This window comes from Photinus pyralis, unplaced genomic scaffold (genome assembly GCF_008802855.1).
Source record: "Photinus pyralis isolate 1611_PpyrPB1 unplaced genomic scaffold, Ppyr1.3 Ppyr1.4_LG3a, whole genome shotgun sequence".
Taxonomy (NCBI): Eukaryota; Metazoa; Arthropoda; class Insecta; order Coleoptera; family Lampyridae; genus Photinus; species Photinus pyralis.
In genome coordinates, this window is record NW_022170509.1 from 1,064,892 (window position 1) to 1,083,488 (window position 18,597).

Here is an 18,597-nt window from a genome sequence, read left to right on the forward strand (position 1 = left end):
TATTTGAATACTTTAAAGGATTTGAATACTAAAAAGTATTTACAAAATCGAATACTGCCCAGTTCTCTGTTCCAGTGCCATCTTATTCTGACTCTTTGTGACTTCTGTTGACGTCAACGTTGACTGCCCATTGTTACATGTTATTTGAAGATTAATAATGAAATGAAAATGATGTTATTTATTAATAGCATAACAATAACAGTAAGTCAGTGAGTAACAAATTAAATAAATAATCACCTAAAAACTAGTTTGTATAAAAATAGAAAATATACTTTTGAATACCAGAGCGGGCATGATTCTAATTTATGGTAACAATCACCAGTTAGTCACAGTATTAATGAACTTACAGTGCATGTCGCTTACTATGAAAGAAACATTGTTTGTGCATCAGTTGTATTTTATGTAGGTACCATTGACTTTCGACGAACAATAAGAAGTGATAGTGAGCGTAGGTACTTACATATGGCACTTTGAATATCAAATCCAAGGCACTTACGATCATCCAATATTAAATTATTAAACGACATACACCGCAGGACCATTCGGTAACAATTCAACAGTTCTCAACAAAATAATAAAATTGATTTAATGTCATAACAAACAAACCACATAATTTACATCATACTTTCGTATACTTAATTCTAAAGAACCCAGCGGTTTTTTAAAAATTAATTGTTAAAACCTCTTTGGAATGTACCCTTTCGTTACTGCGAACTTGATTCTATCCTTTTAATTAATCACTCTTGCGAACTTGATTCTATCCTTTTAATTAATCACTCTTGCGACGGACTGGAGGGACTAATACCCATACCTTCGTACGTTTTGGTCAATATAAATAGAACAGTATCCTCAGAGTTCCTAAAAAGTTGGTAAAATTATATATTTATTCAGTTAGGAATTAAATGTAATAAGAATTTAATTTTAGTGTTAGTACTTAATTTGTTTGAAAGATCAGAAAAATCGTGTGAACGCGTTCTTGGGGTGGTTATAGTGATGTGTTACATACCAATAACAAAGGTGACTCCCAACAGCAAAAATATATTCATTAATAACTTCCAAAGGCGATTCTTGCAGAGCATAGTCTATGCGGTTACCAGCATTTAAAATGCCAAAACTTAGATTTGGATCTTCCTTCCCCGGTGTGGAGGTACCAGATTCTCTGCCACTCTCAGGAGCCGAACTGTTCACAACTTCCTCTTCTGTAGCCTCCATGGAACCTTCTATGATTCCAGGATAAAATCGTCTAAACGCACTTACAACAGATCCCACAACCCGTTCCTTAATATTGGCGCCCATCTTCTGAAACGTCTCTCGTATTTCTACAACACATACGTATAAGCGTCTAAGGATTAAGTATATAATTCTTACCCAAATGCATCCGCTTTCTGCCCATATGATGTGGAACTGTGGCCGGTTTTAGACTAGTTAACTCTTGATTTATCAAGGGTTCTATTCTGTAGGCGACCGGATCGTAAGGATGGAAGACATTGTAGAAGTAACTGCATGTTGGAAGCGCAAAGTCAGGTCCAAATGTATCAAGTCCTCTGACTGTCATAAACACTCCTAAAATGCAGATTTCCGTAGTATTTATATTAAACCTTAATAATTGAATATAACACGTATTCTTACTACTGTCAAGTTAAAGGAGACGGCGGATGTGGGGGACGATAAAAACCGTTTTGCAGTTTTCCGTAAACACTTAAAAAATTAACGTCAGTTAGGGCGGAGAATGGTTCCAGAAATTACAGAAAACATTTTTTGGACGCGAAAGGACTACAATCCAGAAGTCACATTTTGGGTCCTAAACGCGAAGCATATTTTTCAAATCAACCCCGTCTGGGGTAGATTTTTATACACGAATGAGAACAACTTTCGTGCTTGTAGCCGCATGCTGTCGTCTTTGTCTCAAACAACCAAATTTTCTTCTAAAAACCCCAAGAACCGGGAAAAGTGTCAACGATATTCTGATATAAATAAACAAATTTACGGCAAATTTCGCATTTTTCAAAAATTTCCAGCGTTCAACTCGATCTGCATTGCTATAGAAGAAAGAGGAAAGGAGTGGTGATAAATAACACATCGTAAATCTTCAATTAACATAATGAGGGAATAACGGAGATGACATGCTCCATTTTCTATTTAGGATGCGAGGCGAGAAACTAAAAAATTGAACGTACGAATTTCTATCTTTGATCGGAGTGATGAATTTGTTAAGATGGAAGGTTTTATGAAAATTCGTCTCCTACATTGGGAATTATCGAGGAAAATCAAAATAACTAACGTTTCAAGGTTTTAAAATACCCCACTGCGTTATAGAATCGTATACCCTCGGGAAAACGTCATATTTGGAAAACAACGAAACGAAACTTTCGTATGGACTCTGTGCGCCGTCCGTCATTGCAATAATAATTGCTAAAGTTAGTACTCCCGCTCTTTTTATTTACCTATAGGTGAGCCTAGCGCATATAAGGCACTGGGATGGAAGTTTAAGTGTGGGTAAATTAGTTTCGCTGGTTGTGCACCTGCTTCCAAAAGCATATTGCTAATTCGCCTACTAAGCGTCTTCTTATTCATTGGTTTTAGTTCCGGTACCAAATCTTCCTCTTCTACAAAATAAGATTTAACAAAATTAGAGTGCCAAGGATAGTTTATACCTTCGTCGAGTATTCGTTCTACTACTTGTGGGGTCATGTCATCTTCACTATGAGCTATTTCATGACTTAGAATGTCAAATAGGATTAATGATCCTAAACTGTGACCGATTAGAGAAACGTCTCCCTTGAATGTGGGATTTCTTAATTGAAAAAGGTGGTAAAGCCTATTTAAATCTGTGGAAACTGAAGTGATGATCGCCTACGGAAAGAGTGTCTAAATTATGTACTCAATTATAACTTTTCTTTTACCTGTGAATATATATGGGTTGTGTAGAACAGTATATCTAATAAAGTATTATTGGTAAAATCTCTTAGACGAGGTATACTTTCAAGCGTAATGTTTCTTAGTAATTGGTCTACCCCCGTTTCCTCTGAGTGCACACTTTCGTGCCAACTGATGGGTAGTATTTCAACTCTATTGCAAGCCCTCGAGGAATGAAAATGAGATGACATCAGTTTTAAAGCAATACTTCTAAAATCGTCAACTGCAACAATGATGTAGAGTAAATGTCAAAAGATAGTTGAACGCAAACCGTACCTACTTCCTGTACCGACCGAAATTTAAAATCACACCATGGTCCAATACCGTGTACCACGAAAAACAAATGGTCAATTTCGGCTGGTTCTCCCTCGTCAATGTCAAATTCATCCATGGTCCTCTTCAGTACACCATAATGAGCAGGTGACGATGACGTACTGCCCCAGTTATCAGTGACAGGGCTAGGAGGAAGTCGTACTAATGTGTCAGGCCCTTGAAATAAAACTGTTTCGGAGTTAGGTATTGTTACAAATCTATTCCATTCATTTCTTTCAAACGCTATACGATATTCCTCTTCCAATAACGCCGCCACATTCTCTTCATATGGAATAAATTTAGAGTCAATGTTTGTTTTACTGAACCAAGAGCACCGCCTAACCTCGGACGGTGCCGCTTCCCAATATACAGCATACCTTTCCCTTCTGAGTACATTTACGTCGTATCGGTTTCCATCAGTTGCAACGATTGTTTCCGGAGAGAGATCGGCTACAAAAATTACACGCAGTCATAAGAATGATTTCAAATTTAAAAAAAAGCGTACTGGAAGTAAAAGCCTCCTCTAATGCAAGAGAATCTGGCATTGAAAAGGGCGTCCATGTGGATTCACCCGACACTGTGTGTTTGTAAAACCAATGGTGGTAAACTGGTCTGTATATTTGGGGAGTCATTCCCTGAAATAAAGCTTTAAGTACATTCTGACATCACGTCCTTACCTACACCAACTTCTTTTTGCACAGAAGGGCACGAATGTGTACTGCACTTTAATTAAAGTGCAAAAAGTTTGATAAATGTAGCAACTCACATCCTTCTGATACTGAGCATACCTGATAGCCGTCCCCGTCCGGTACATTATCGTGAAAATAAAAAAAGGAAACTTACATGACGAAATTTGAGGGTGTACATGCCAGATCTAAGTAAATTATTTTTGAACGCGCGCAGTAATACCTTCTCTTTTGAATTCTATCGGACTACCACAAACCTATTGGTTCTATTTATAAACAGACTAGTCACAAATAGCTACTTAGTTTAAATATTACATCAAATTCTCGTCAGCAAAACTGGTTTTCCAGTATTATTACATAAAAACTGACAGCGTTTTTACTCAACCCAATTAAATAGGTATATACCGTGAATGGAAGAAAATTAATAAGTTGAAAACGCTGCAGGTAGCTACATAGAAACACTAGGAGTTTGATTTATTTTATATTGCGCAAGTAAATTAGATGACCTCTTACCACAACGTGACTATCAAAATTCAACAAACCATTTACAATGCTAATTTAAATAAGTTTTGGTGTTTTTATTATGCGAAAATAAAGTGTATTCGCCATTTTTGGGTACTCCCCGTCGGATGTCGACGAGCAGTACCTACTACGCTTTGGCATTAGGGCCTTGTTTTAGTATTCACAGACAAATGCATTAATGATAGTGTACTTACCGTGGTATTCTGACTGGAGGGAATATCATTACCGTAAAAGGACGTTGTCGCCGAAAAATTGCTTAAACTCTGTCCGTACTGTCCACCTAGATCAGTAGAGATCGTGGGCATCAACTGCGCGCCTAAAGTTGGCAAAAAAGGATGAGTATTGAGTTCAGGTAAAGTCGCACTTGCGGTTTCCGAGATTAAAGGACCGGACGGCGTACTTAAATTTTCAGGCACTTTAGGTACCGTTTGAAAGTAGTTAATCAAAGACGGACTTTGTTCGATGTTTTGAGGCGGTTGTAATGGAAGGGTTTGATCGGAAATGTATGACTGTTGTTGGGAACTGACCAAACCCGGAATTTGGGCGTATGCCACTTTCTTTGTTGTAGAACGTCTGTATAAATTACTTGACTGACCTGAAAATAAGGCAGTGAAAGGGAATGGGCCCATTGTAAACTTTACCTGTTGGAGGAGGACCGACGATTTGGTCATTAGACACCAGCGTTGCGGGAACGCCTGCTGTGGAAGGCGGAGGAATTTGGTTGAAAATTGGAGTTGTCTGATACTGTTGGTGGTCAATTGGATTTTGAGCCTCCGCTACAATGCAAAATCAGCATTAGACCAAAGCCAATAATACCCTAACTTATCATTTTACTAAGGCTTATTCGAACAACAGTCGAATTACCAAAATACCATTCGGATTACTAGTGTTGTTCGTCAATTTTAAACAATTATCCAACTCGTATTTGATAAACGCGCTAAAATAGGACTTCTGTTGAAAAAATTGAAGAACTTTATTTGCAGTTCTAGAGTTGCCTGAATCCTGCAATCATAATCCATCAACGAAACAAGCTAAAATCGTGGTCGCTTGCGACCGACGAAAGCACTTTTTTTAAAAAATATGAATTAAAAACTTTGATGGATATTTTACATTAAATACAATCGGAAAACCAAAAGCTCTTTTTCATAATCGAACCAAATAAAGATTTAGTTCGATTTTTAACGATCTCTACTGTTCGTATATCGTGTCAATGATCCACCATACTTACCGGGTACTTTATAAGTAGGAAATAATAGAAATATTGGCACCCGGGCGAAATTTATAAATGCTAAATTGATTGTTGCCAAAAGGAATATGGAGATTGCCTCATTCATCTACTCTTTACAGTATAAATTGTAATATAGTTATATAGGCCCCAACCTTAAAGAATTTGCTATAGTGTACACGCTCGTATAATAAATTTAATATCAATTTAATACCCACAACATACACAAAAAACTACATACAATTACTGTATACTACACATAGGAAACAGGAAATGAATCTTCCCCCAAATTCCCAAAGTTTCCTGAAATACCTTACCTCTTAGTTTCAACATCAATGACGGACAATTTTCCGAGACTACTGTTTTCATTTGAGATCATCAATTCCAACGGTGAAGGAACGTATGTAATATTTGGTTACACTTACACAAAAATACACATTAACGTCGAAATTACCAATACTTAAACATATTTAATTAACGATAATTTTAAGGGCGTATTTACACACCTTAACCTTCTACTAGTTTACTATGATAAATTGTGCCTTTCAACATTTTGAAAATTTAAGCGATTATCTTAATGTCTAATTATAATTACATAAACATAGGGTTAGTAATTAATTATTCGATATGCTAATTCCAGTGTGTATGTGCACAATAATGGTACAAAAGGATTCAAAATCAAATCATCATATTTGGCATCAATGAATAAGTGAACAGATGTAGATGAAGCCAATGCCAATTAAACCAAGGTGACGCCTAAGCGTGCAATTAATAATGAGACCAAGATCGATATATACACGTATTTTACGTTACCTAGCCATTTGTCAAAATACTTAAAATGTTGTTTTCCGCAAAGAGATTAATGCACTTCGGTAACTGAACTAACCGCAACGTCCGATTTTAACACTAGGTACTTCGGAAAGCTTTTAAAAAGTAGGTTAAATGAATAATGCTTCTTAAATTCATAGAAGTTCAAAAATTCATCACAAGTAATAACACGTGCATAATTACCTAATAACTTCATTGATAAGTTTAAACAATATCCGCTCCAACCCATCGCGCGTCATCCCAATATACATAAACCACCAACCCGTCAAGAAATCTCAGTTTACTGCGGTTCTGTGCCACAAAGATGTCATCGTTTCAAATTTTTTTCGTTTTTGGAATACTGCTCGTTTCGGGAGCACAGAGACTGAAGTTCGTCGAAGAATTTGACGTGATGCCCAAAATTCTAAGACCAGAACTGGCACCTGGTTTGGATACCAGTGCGATGATCAACGTGATAGATGAAATCAAAAACGTTCTGGAAAGATATTGGTTTCGTTCCGTTGTTATTTTGATCGAGGATAATCTGGCAGTTCTAAAACAGGCGGAAACTTATTTGCGGAAGATTATCGCTTCGTCAAACTCGCTCCCAGTGTTATCATTAATGAAATTCAATAGTTCAGGTTAGTAATCTTTTGGATTAAACGCTCAAAACCCCACTACTGTTGAGGGTGCATCATACAGCGAATTAAAATGGATGAAATTACTACTGTGGGTCCCCGAAAACGTGAAAAAGGTACAGTTATCTCACGTAGAAATGTTGTATTGAACTGCTGCAATACTATGATCGGCTAGTGATAAATACTAATAGGTCACACTTAAGACGGGGTAGTTTTGTGCACCGGGTACCTATGTAATATGTTGCATTGCTCTCCATATTTCAAGCATTAAATAAATTTGTTTTTTGCGCTAATGCTACTAGTGATCATAATTTTTTACAGGCATATCTACTATTTTGGCGAACGTTTCCAGCTCACACGATGTTTTTAATCGCTTTCAAACCAATACAAATCTATATCCCGTACAAGTGTTAGAACCGGAAGGACGAAATGCATTGTTCTACTCCATTTTAAAGGTTGTAAGGTTATTTTCGGGAAGTAGTGCCGTTTTAGTGTTCACCAGTCGCGGAACGCAAGATGAGGATTTGGCGCAATTAACCTGGAAAGAATTATTGGAGAATCAAATTAAGGTAATTCTTTGGTTGCTATAGTTGTTTTACGTTCAGTCAGCCAGTCAGCTACAATTCAATCCCCCGTCATTTAAAAGTATAGCACAAATACCACCAGCCCACCTGCGCATATGTGATTCTGCCCAAAATATATGCAGCAAATTTGATCCAATCGGTTCGGCTGTTTAGCGGAAATGAGAGTAGGTACAGATTTTGTTTGATTCCGATTCCTGGAGCTCTAAAATGTGTATTGCTCTAAAAAAAAAGTGGGGGGTCATTTTTACCCCAATGCAATACCTCCCGTACCAATGTGCGTTCCTAATAAAGTTAAGCGTTTTTTTACAAAATATCGCATTTAATCATTCAAATCACATGAAACAATAATATAACAAACACGTAGTCCTACTTCGAATCTTTTTCATTTTTTGCATATTGTGTAGCATACCCAAAAATGTATTGATTCGTTAATCCTTCTGTATTACTTGCTGGGAAAAGAACAAAGAAATACGACGTTTTGGAACTAGCCTCAAAATGAGTTATTTTGGATTTATTTGCCATTTATTTTTTTTGCCATTTAATCTAATCTTAATTTTTTATTCAATGTCTAATCTCAATCTTCATTAATAACAATTACCCATGCAATTCCACTGGATCTGTGACATCGTAGACACTAAATTCACACACATCAACCCTTAAATAGCGCCAATAAAGTTTAAACACATAGACGCTTCAGTTGATGAATAAAGGTTTGCCGTTACTTAAGCGTGGACTTAATATCAATCAAATATTTGATATAATTAATGTCCAAACGCCCCTAAATAATTTTTGTCTTCGTGCAGTGCCAACCACGAACAGATATTTTTAATTTTCCAGTCATTTTAAGTATATAACATTTCTCCCAAATAAGCAAACGGTCCGAAATGATTCTTTTGTAGCTAGGTCACTAAAGTCACAAAATTTATGTTTCTGGTTAATAGAACTAATCACTTTTTGAGATTTTTGAACTATAATTGCAAACTATAAATGTGTCTTGCTAAGGTTTAAACACGATAATTCCAAAAGCACCCTTAAAGTTTTCACATTCGTCACGTCATTCAGACGTCTCTCTACAGGAAGATATACACCCTTCTGAGTCTTCTATTTTTCCAAGCTAACACCAAGAAAGTCTTAATTGAAAATGGATCAAGTTCTGAACGTTTTATATTATGCACACACTTAATGTGTTCCTTTTATTACAAAAACTGATTGAATTTGATTTTTGCTGTAAGCTGTACGTGGTATGGAGTGGAATTTATCCCACAATAAAGAACGAAGAGAAACTACTAAAGCAAACCGCCCATTTGTCAGGAGGGAAGTTTTTCATCAGTAATCCAGCTGAGAACCTGTCAAAACTCTATAACAGTGCGTATGTAAGAAATTCAGAAGGGGACTCGCCAAAAGTATGTTCGCCCTTCTGAATAACCTAAAACTAACTTTAGTGCGTTTTAGATACTTATAGCCCGAAGAGTAAACATCACTTCAAAAGATACTTTATCTTTTCCAATAGATTCAAGCGTGCAAAGCATACATATAAGTGTCACATCGCCTGTGGAAACCTTGGAATTAATCACGCCTCACGGTGAAAGACAAAAAAAGGCCTCGGGTGTTATAGGGCAATTTTTGAAACTTTTAGGTGTCGTAATAAATTTATTAAACAGTACAGAAGTGGAGCGATTCTCAAATGCATCCTATGTTATATTGCAATTGGAACAATATGACGTACAGCTTAACACAGAAGGGCACCTGCAGACGTCTATTTCTGGAATATGGCGTCTTGGCATTCGCCCTGGTGGCCTAAATCCTCAAGGTTGCAATGTCACAGTTTCCGTACAAACACACTTAAACGTTACAGTGGTTCTAGCGACACAATTCGGTAAAGATAATTAATACTAACTCGTTAGGGCACCTGCACAACACTAAACAAACTTCATCATCCCGCGATCACGTCAGACGCGATAAAATAAACTTTGGAGTTGGACCACATGTTATTTTCATTTCACCAAGTTGACTACTTACGATTACAAACCAATTTTCAATGTTTAAAATTCATACTTTTGAATTATTTTAAGTCATTTCGAGCACAATAAATTCTATCCATAAACTGCAAAAAAATTCCTATAATTGGCAGTTTTTCTCAAGGTTTGTTTGTTAGTATTTTCAAAATTGGCCAATTTTTTATTAATTTTACTAACACAAAAGGCGAACACTTTGCCAAGGAGGAAAGTTACTAGGCGTACTCTTCCACCACAAAAGAAGAAAAATTTGCACCATTCAGCTGTAGACTGTAGGTACTACATTCATTGCAAATTGTGCATGTGAGCAGCACCTGCGTGTGCATTTAGTCAGTCATGTAGTTATCAAAAAATGAACGAAATCATTTGTAATTAATCTAAAGCAAATTTTAAGTAACTAGCATCACTAGATTTTGGAATCGTCGACGTCCCTTGCATAAGACCATTACAAGTTCATTGAAGTATATCAAACGAAACGCTACAGATGTTTCTAATTTGGCGTGCACAGTCATGTAATCGGTCCGGAAAAAAACTACGACTGTGATCCCAAAACCATTGGTTCATGGCCATACAACAGAATTAAAAAACGTTACATATGCATTATTTATTTTGGATTTAGTCTACAAACTTGTAATTTTTGAATTCGCTCTTTGCGGCTTTATTTCGCAGATAAGTTGCAAGATAAAACTGGCAAAGTGGTGCGTCTAAAAATCCCAAGTGAATTCACAGACATCCACCAAATCTCTCTGGAAGACAAATGGGGCTCGCCCATAGCCAGGAATGTTTCGTTCAAAGTTGATTTGGAGAGCGAGGAGCGGGAGACCAATCCAAATTTCGACGTAGAATTTGTAGAAATCCCAAATGAGTCGTTCTATGTTACGGTTCGTGGGAAGCAGCGAGATGGTGAGCGGAATGGTTCCCGTAGTTACGCGTAACAGCACGTTTTAGGTCTCCCATTTTCCAGAATGTCGTACTTAGAAAGAGAGAAAGTCCCTTGTTTAATGCAGCCGCTTGTAATCGACGTTGGGCCCAATTCAGAGCTGATTGCGCGTCCTGGTCAACAGGCGAAGGTGTATTTTGAAGTGACAAATAATCAAGACCAAGTAGTACTCGTGTCATTTAGGTGTGAAGACGAAAAAACTTTATTGGTGGACATGCAACCAAGATCGTAAGTGTGTACCTAACTCATGGACACTCTCTCCTTCGTATTTTAGAGCGTGGTTAAACCCAATGCAAACCGCGACTGTTACGGTGGTCACCCGGGCTCCGAGTATGGTAACGGCAGATTATCGAGATCTGATCACCTTTACGGCCACGTCCAGTGGACGAAAGCGTATTAAGAAAACCGCGCAAATGTACGTCACAAACTCTATTACAGCAGATAACGAAGAGCCTCGCCTAACATATCGTTATACAAGTGACTGCACCAACGTCTTACTAGGCGACTGTCGTGATCGCACTTGGACAATAGAAGTTACTGCGCAGGACGTCGATTCTGGCCTGCTCCAGCTAACGTCGATTCCCAAAGGATTATACTTTCCTAACGATTATAGAACCGGTACCAAGGAACCAGTGGTTGCAGTTTACGGCGCTTCTTGCTGTCAGCCCAAAATTCAAATAACTGCCGTTGATCTGATGAACAACAGAAAAACATTTACAACTGATGCCTATTGTAAGTAACTTCATAGGACCCATTTCAATAGTATAGGTTTGTCAGAGTATGCTCCAATGCAGTGTCCTTTAGGATATGCCCCTACCAGTCTATTTCAATATCATTGTCTGATCTTGGAACAAGTTAACAGAATCTCTTGGGAAGTAATTCAATCGCCTATTGCAGTTTGCTGCGGTAGCCTAGATGGTGATGTTCATGGTTTTTCAGGGTCTATGACAGCCCCGATCATAAGGTAACCCAAGCATTATCCACTTGACCACACCGTGAAAAAGAGTGCATCCTGTGGGTCACTTGTTCCACCTCGTATCAAGTTTCATTTGCTACGTAATTATATTCAATAGCTCCAGTAGCAACTACCGTTGCATACATTCGTCTGGTTGACACCAACGTTCTCGGTGGATCGTTAGTATTTACAAAGCTATCACGAGTTGCCTTCGACGCCCTCAGTATAGCTATAGGCTCTCCCTTTCCGTATTCTTAGACCCCCGACAGCTGGCATCGCTTCCGAGCAGGTCATTAAAAAAAACCACCCATCGTCCACTAGCCAGCACAACGAATAGGGTAGTTGCGACTCTTCCTTTCAAGCGAACTTCTGGTCTAGTTAGTTGTCGCACCTTGAGGATATTACTCCCCTTAAGAACGACTTAACTATCAAGATCCAGTCGTTCACGATAGTAGGACGACTAGCAAGGGCCGAGCGATGGTTTTGCTATACACACTATGACGTCCGCAAAAGGGGTTACCTTTTCTGACGCCATGGCTACTAGCAGATTGGCAATATACAGCACCGGTTTCGCTTACGAGTCAGTCATTCGCAAACGACCTTTCTTCCACTAGCCGGTCTGTTCCCATCAGCCCTTTCTATTCGTCTGACTCAAAGCAACTATTTGGACTAGTCGCAACACCCAGTGAAATTCTGGTTGCCCCTAAGGGCAACTCAAATATTCGGGTCATCCACCATAATGGATCAAACACGGGGGTTATACGTACGGTTGCCTTAAGGATTAAGGGTCCTAGGCATCCCATCACGTTACACACCCCCCAGTTTGCGTGATATAGCAAAAAAAAATGTGACAAAAATAAACAAAAAACTTAGAAGTACCATGCAAGTACATTACATATTAATTGTTTCAGATGCAGCTTTGAGTGCCGGTTCAATATCAGCAATCGTCCTAGGCGCGTTGTTATTTATCATTTTGGTGATAGTAGTAATAATACTCTCAATGAAGATGTGTTGTAAAAAGAAAAATTCAATTGACCTTCCTGTGTACCGAAGTCCTCACGGTAACACTAGAGAAAGATAACATAATCTACAACTACTGTCCGTAATATAAACATAATAAGCACACGTAATTAGTCATAATATAGAATAAAGTACATGTATAATTAATAATAATAAATTACTATAATTAGGAACTTTCAAATGGCCTTACCATTCGGATTAACGTTGGTGATGGGACTTGGGTCCTGAACAGGAAATAATAAAGCATTTTTAGAAAAATCATCTATCGTCGCACCGATTACCGAAGCATTAAATAATTGATTTGACACTGAACGTTTGAATGAATTATTTGGGTCCGTCATTTTACTATTCTACTCTACAACTATTGAAAGAGACACAATGAAACAGCTGTTCACCTCATCACTTCATTACAACTCTGAAAAGGTTTACTGTTGTCGGCACTCTGCTGGATTTACAGAAAACTGTAACCGATACAATTTTCCAATGGCAGATGACACCACCATTTGGTATATTTACAAATTTCAAATTGAAGGTGAAAGCGCGCAATTTCAGAATTGAGGATCTACGGCGTCACGTCTGCCTATAAATAAACAGTTCTTAAAGCTTTAATAATATTGTTTACTTAGAAAATCGTCATTCGCACAACGTTTATTAAATAATATCTTCGTACTGTTGTCCTTTGTACCTTAACAACAGGCAAATATAATTTAACAATACAAACAAAGAACATGTTTTGTTTTTACTGAGTTTACAGAGCTCGATTTGGAAATTTTTATTCAGAAGGCGTAATATTTTCCGTGTTATTTAAGAGGCTAATTCCTATTTATCGGAAAGTTTGTGAGCGAAAACAATAGTGGGAATTTAGATGAGCAATTTGAACTTCAGATATTGGTCACTAAAATGATAATGGATCATGGTGTCGAAAAATTAACTTTTGTCTTTCGTCCAACAAAATTTAAGGATTTTGGGCATCATTTGGCCTCATGTAAGACGTGGTCTTGTTCCGTCTGGTAATTATGGGTAATGGTTCCTTTACAAAATACGAAAATCGTATATCGAACTACGTACAAATTATAATTAGACTCTGTACACAAAATCAAACAAGGCAACAAAAATATTTAATGTATCACAAAAATGACGAGTTAGTTCACTTTTACTTAAAGGGTAGCTTCTGGGCCTTGCAAACAAAGTCAAACAAGGAAATAAATATAGGTATTTGAAGTGCAAAACAATTACAGTTTTCGTTGAAAAGTCAAACAAAGAAGCAAAAATATTTGTATTTTACCACAAAAGATTACACCACACACAATGGGATTGACAAAACGGAGACTTGGTATGCTTCTTCAATATGTCACCAGAGGAGCCATCCCGAGTGCAGTGGCCCGAACTCAGCGGAATAAAAAAAATAGCACGTTTGCGACTTTTGCGTAGGAAGACTAATGTTAATTACTTGATGCGTATACCTAATGTGCTAATAAACCTGTTTATTGAAAATTTTATTGTTCGCCATCTTACCCGCAATGGAGGGTAAGATGACGAGATGAACATGTGTTGAAGTAAAATTCATATTTCAAAACACTGTTAACGGTGATGCTACATGCTAAATTTGGAGATATTTGTATGAATATCTTCCGTTAACCGTTACCATCGCAATCTTACCCTTCTTTTCCCTACTGCAAAAATGACAGCACTCACAATAGACGAACGGCATGTAAAAGGCAATTTTTAGCTTCCTAGCATGTTCTAGGTAGCTATTGCGATAGCCGTTTTTTGAACATTTCAAAATTTCATCAAATGTCGACGTTTTAGACCATTTTAAGCAACTTTTAAAGAATAAAATTTTTTTCCGTCTGTATGTACGTATGTTGGCAATTTTCTGAGAAAACGGCTCGACGGATTTTGTTGAAATTTTGTATATATGTTTTAGGCATACCGAACAGAAAAATAACGGGCCGGATTTTTGAAAAGAAATTTTGGAGCGCCGTAACGGCATCGAACTTTTTTTTTCAAATAGCAACCTAAAATTTTTATTCTATTATTTGGAAGACCTTATTTTCCTGTGTACAACCTACAAAAAATTGGGCCGAGTTATATTATCAAAAAACGGAGAAAAAAATTGTCAAAGTCAAAAAATTGTGTTGCATATGTGCAAAACGCATCGATCTTGTTTCTGAAGCAATTTAAACGAAATTTCTATGGTAAGTCCCTTTAATAAAAGCAAACAAAATTCATGCGCAAAAATCGTGTTGCGCATGCGCAGAAATGCAATTTTCTTATTTATGGAACATTAGCTTCCTAGCATGTGCTAGGTAGCTATTGCGATAGCCGTTTTTTGAACATTTCAAAATTTCTTCAAATGTTGACGTTTTAGATCATTTTAAGCAACTTTTAAAGAATAAATTTTTCCCGTCTGTAAGTGCGTACATATGTTGGCAATTTTTGGTTTCAGCTAGGAAGCTATTCTGTCAAGAATTTGACACCTGGTTATCAAATAATATTATACTTTCTGAAACGTAGAGTAAATATACTTACCTATATGTACAGTTAAGGGGTGGTTTGTGATTTCTGTGAACAAAATCCAGCAAGGAAACAAAATTATTCGATGTACTACAAAAATGGCACCACTCACAATAGACCAATCGACATGTAAACGTGACTTTTTATAAAACATATATCATTTTTTAAACGACGGAGGCTACACTTTTATGTGCGTAAATATTTAAAATAGTCCACAGCCTTCACAATAGTCGAATCGTTATGCAAAAGTGTTATGTGTTTCGTTTTCTGATCGTATTATACAATAACCAAACATCTTCAAAAGTATTTGACTCTTCCTTAAGCCCCGTTTATAAAAACCCTGAATATTGAAGGAGTTTTCATTGCCACATTAAATAGTTTCGAAACCCCCATGCTTTATTTCATTTGGATAAATCGCAACATAGAGATATATACTTTGATATATCCATACGCATCTCAACTACATAGAAATACATCCAAATCGTTTATTATTTGGGCTAATGGTACACCAGAGACCTAAATGTATCTGAAGTTGGTAAGGAAATATATATAGCAACCAGTAACTATAATTGGATACGCGCGATAATCTTTATTAGATTGTCAAAAGCCTGATTTAGATAAAATAGATTGTTGTAACCGAAAGATAACTGATACTGATATAGCCCGTAAGTAATCCTAAAGGTCCTTTACCTAAAATAGGTAACTATCCTGGTTGTAAGATTAAGGCCTGCTATTTTTACTGTTCATTTAAGGTAATCTTAATTTGTTTCCATGGAAATTAAATGCCAGATAGACTTACGGTGACCGACACTAAGAGGGCCAATGGTTGTAGTCAAACTGCAGTACGATAACAATTAAACAGAAAGTTCGCTGCAAAACTAATGTTTTTGCTGATGTGGTCATTCCAGTGCACACAGAGGGATTGGGAGCGGACATCAAAAATCATGAAAATATGAGAAGTTTACGGTACAATTACTATACCCCCGCAATGCACGAATGCTTTGCATGTAAGTGTGTACTTTCGAAAAAATTATGTAAGTTTAAAAGGAAAATGAAATTTATTCTTAGGGGGCAGTTTTGGGGTTGCTTATAGATCATTTAAACATAATCGATCAAACAAACAAAAACATTTGAACCACTACAAAAGTTACAACCCCTGCAGTGTCTTAATCAACGATTGTTATGCATGTAAGTGTACCATTTCTACAAAAATAAATAAATTTAAAACGAGAATGAAATTTATATTTAGCAGTTTCGGGGCTCCTTATAGATCATTTAATCATAATCGGTTAAAGAAACAAAAATACTCGGCGCGCTACCAAAGTTACAACCCCTGCAGTCGAGGATTGCTATGCGTGTGAGTGTAAAATTTCTAAAAAATTACGTAAGTTTAAATATAGACTGAAGTTCATTTCTAGAAGGAAGTTTCCAGGTTGCTTATAGATCATTTAAACATAATCGATCAATGAAATAAAAACATTTCGACCACTGCAAAATTTACAACACCTGCAGTCAAGGATTGCTATGCTTGCAAGTGAGAAATTACTATTAAACTATATAAGTTTAACACAAGAATGAAAGTTATCTATAGAGGGCAGTTTCGGGGTTGCTTATAGATCATTTAGTCATAATCGATCGAAGAAACAAAACTATTTGATGCGCTGCAAAAGTTACAACCCCTGCAGTCGAGGATTGCTATGCTTGGAAGTGAAAAATTACTATTAAATTACGTAAAACTAAAATAAGAATGAAAATTAGTTTTAGAGGGCAGTTTCGGGGATGCTTATAAATCATTTAAAAATAATCGATCAAAGAAACAAAAATATTCGGTGGGCTGCAAAAGTTACAACTCCTGCAGTCGAGGATTGCTATATGCTTGGAAGTGAAAAATTACTATTAGATTACGTAAGTTTAACACAATAATGAAAGTCATTTTTAGAGGGCAGTTTCGGGATTGCTTATAGATCATTTAATCATAATCGATCAAAGAAACAAAAATATTCGGTGCGCTGCAAAAGTTACTACCCCTTCAGTCGAGGATTGCTATGCTTGAAAGTGAAAAATTACTATTAAATTACGTAAGTTTAACACAAGAATGAAAGTTATTTTTAGAGGGCAGTTTTGGGGTTGCTTATAAACCATTTAAACATAATCTATCAAAGAAACAAAAATATTCGGTGCACTGCAAAAGTTATAACCCCCGCAGTGCAGGATTGCTATACGAGTATGATATTTATAGAAATTCCCTAAGTTTAAAATGAGAATGAAATTTATTTTTAGAGGGCAGTTTCGGGGTTGCTTATAAACCATTTAAACATAATCTATCAAAGAAACAAAAATATTCGGTGCACTGCAAAAGTTATAACCCCCGCAGTGCAGGATTGCTATACGAGTATGATATTTATAGAAATTCCCTAAGTTTAAAATGAGAATGAAATTTATTTTTAGAGGGCAGTTTCGGGGTTGCTTATAAACCATTTAAACATAATCTATCAAAGAAACAAAAATATTCGGTGCACTGCAAAAGTTACTCCCCTTCAGTCGAGGGATTGCTTTGCTTGGAAGTGAAAAATTTACATTAAATTACATATGCCACCAAAATTTCTCTGGAAAACACCTGAATTAATTTTTGTAACTTTTTAACTAGTAGCCCAGTCTTGGAACTGTTTGAAATTATGGATTCTACAGGCCACATTCTATAAGAATGAAGGGGCAGTTTTGGGGTTGCTGATAGATCATTTAATTATAATCGATCAAACGACTAAAAATATTCGATGCACTGCAATAGTTAATTAAATTATGTAAAACTAAAATAAGAATGAAAGTTATTTTTAGAGGGCAGTTTCGGGGTTGTTTATAAATCATTTAAACATAATCTATCAAAGAAACAAAAATATTCGATGCGCTGCAAAAGTTACAACCCCTGCAGTCGAGGATTGCTATGCTTGGAAGTGAAAAATTACTATTAAATTACATACTGCAACAAAATTTCTCGGGAAAACACTTTTTTTTATTAATTTTGGTGCGTTGAATCCAAAACAATTCTTACTTTTTCGATCAGACCTCTCAATAAAAAGTTATAGACTAGAAACCAATTTCGAAAGAAAATTCAAAGGGCTGTAACTATTGAACTAGCAGCTGGATTCTACTGGCCACATTCTATAAGAAAAATTTTTTTCCGGGTCGATCTGAGACAATTTTTTTAGGGCCTCCTTTTTTACCAAAAACCGACTGCACCAAAATTTCTCGGGAAAACACTTTTTCTTATTAATTTTGGTGCGTAGAATCCAAAACAATTCTTACTTTTTCGATCAGACTTCTCAATCAAAAGTTATAGACTAGAAAAGAAACCAATTTCGAAACAAAATTCAAATGGCTGTAACTTTTAAACTAGTAGCCCAGTCTTGGAACTGTTTGAAAGTATGGATTCTACAGGCCACATTCTATAAGAATGAGGGGG

General features: G+C 36.6%; 3 protein-coding genes across 5 annotated transcripts; 2 read left to right on the forward strand and 1 right to left on the reverse strand.

The window, feature by feature from the left end:
* Positions 1-560: 560 nt before the first annotated feature.
* Positions 561-13,044, reverse strand: LOC116165343 (phospholipase DDHD2). 3 transcript variants are annotated; one of them, XM_031479691.1, is made up of 11 exons: positions 12,811-13,044; positions 5,078-5,212; positions 4,631-5,031; positions 3,734-3,863; positions 3,193-3,678; positions 2,904-3,139; positions 2,655-2,853; positions 2,445-2,606; positions 1,369-1,563; positions 1,007-1,319; positions 561-858 (listed from the first exon to the last, which is right to left on the reverse strand). In XM_031479691.1, exons 1-11 carry the CDS (start codon positions 12,959-12,961, stop codon positions 774-776), a joined length of 2,493 nt encoding a protein of 830 aa, XP_031335551.1. In that variant the 5' UTR covers positions 12,962-13,044; the 3' UTR covers positions 561-773. The 3 variants fall into 3 exon arrangements, with proteins under 3 accessions (XP_031335551.1, XP_031335552.1, XP_031335553.1); XM_031479692.1 differs by lacking the exon at positions 12,811-13,044 and adding an exon at positions 9,417-9,564; XM_031479693.1 differs by lacking the exon at positions 12,811-13,044 and adding an exon at positions 5,309-5,313.
* Positions 6,780-8,859, forward strand: LOC116165345. Its single transcript, XM_031479695.1, has 2 exons — positions 6,780-7,109; positions 7,428-8,859. The coding sequence occupies exons 1-2, from the start codon at positions 6,794-6,796 to the stop codon at positions 7,694-7,696; spliced, it is 585 nt and encodes a 194-aa protein (XP_031335555.1). The 5' UTR covers positions 6,780-6,793; the 3' UTR covers positions 7,697-8,859.
* LOC116165344 lies at positions 10,670-12,765 on the forward strand. The gene is made up of 3 exons (XM_031479694.1): positions 10,670-10,873; positions 10,920-11,377; positions 12,512-12,765. Exons 1-3 carry the CDS (start codon positions 10,671-10,673, stop codon positions 12,679-12,681), a joined length of 831 nt encoding a protein of 276 aa, XP_031335554.1. The 5' UTR covers position 10,670; the 3' UTR covers positions 12,682-12,765.
* Positions 13,045-18,597: the final 5,553 nt, after the last annotated feature.

Coding starts and splice junctions, on each gene's coding strand:
- LOC116165343 (XM_031479691.1), bottom strand. CDS start 12,961: ATGACGGACCCAAATAATTCATTCAAACGTTCAGTGTCAAATCAATTA. Junction 1,564..2,444: donor TGCGCTAGGCTCACCTATAG/GTAAATAAAAAG, acceptor TCTGCATTTTAG/GAGTGTTTATGACAGTCAGA. Junction 859..1,006: donor GGGAGTCACCTTTGTTATTG/GTATGTAACACA, acceptor CCAACTTTTTAG/GAACTCTGAGGATACTGTTC.
- LOC116165345 (XM_031479695.1), top strand. CDS start 6,794: ATGTCATCGTTTCAAATTTTTTTCGTTTTTGGAATACTGCTCGTTTCG. Junction 7,110..7,427: donor AATGAAATTCAATAGTTCAG/GTTAGTAATCTT, acceptor AATTTTTTACAG/GCATATCTACTATTTTGGCG.
- LOC116165344 (XM_031479694.1), top strand. CDS start 10,671: ATGTCGTACTTAGAAAGAGAGAAAGTCCCTTGTTTAATGCAGCCGCTT. Junction 10,874..10,919: donor GTGGACATGCAACCAAGATC/GTAAGTGTGTAC, acceptor TTCGTATTTTAG/AGCGTGGTTAAACCCAATGC. Junction 11,378..12,511: donor ATTTACAACTGATGCCTATT/GTAAGTAACTTC, acceptor TAATTGTTTCAG/ATGCAGCTTTGAGTGCCGGT.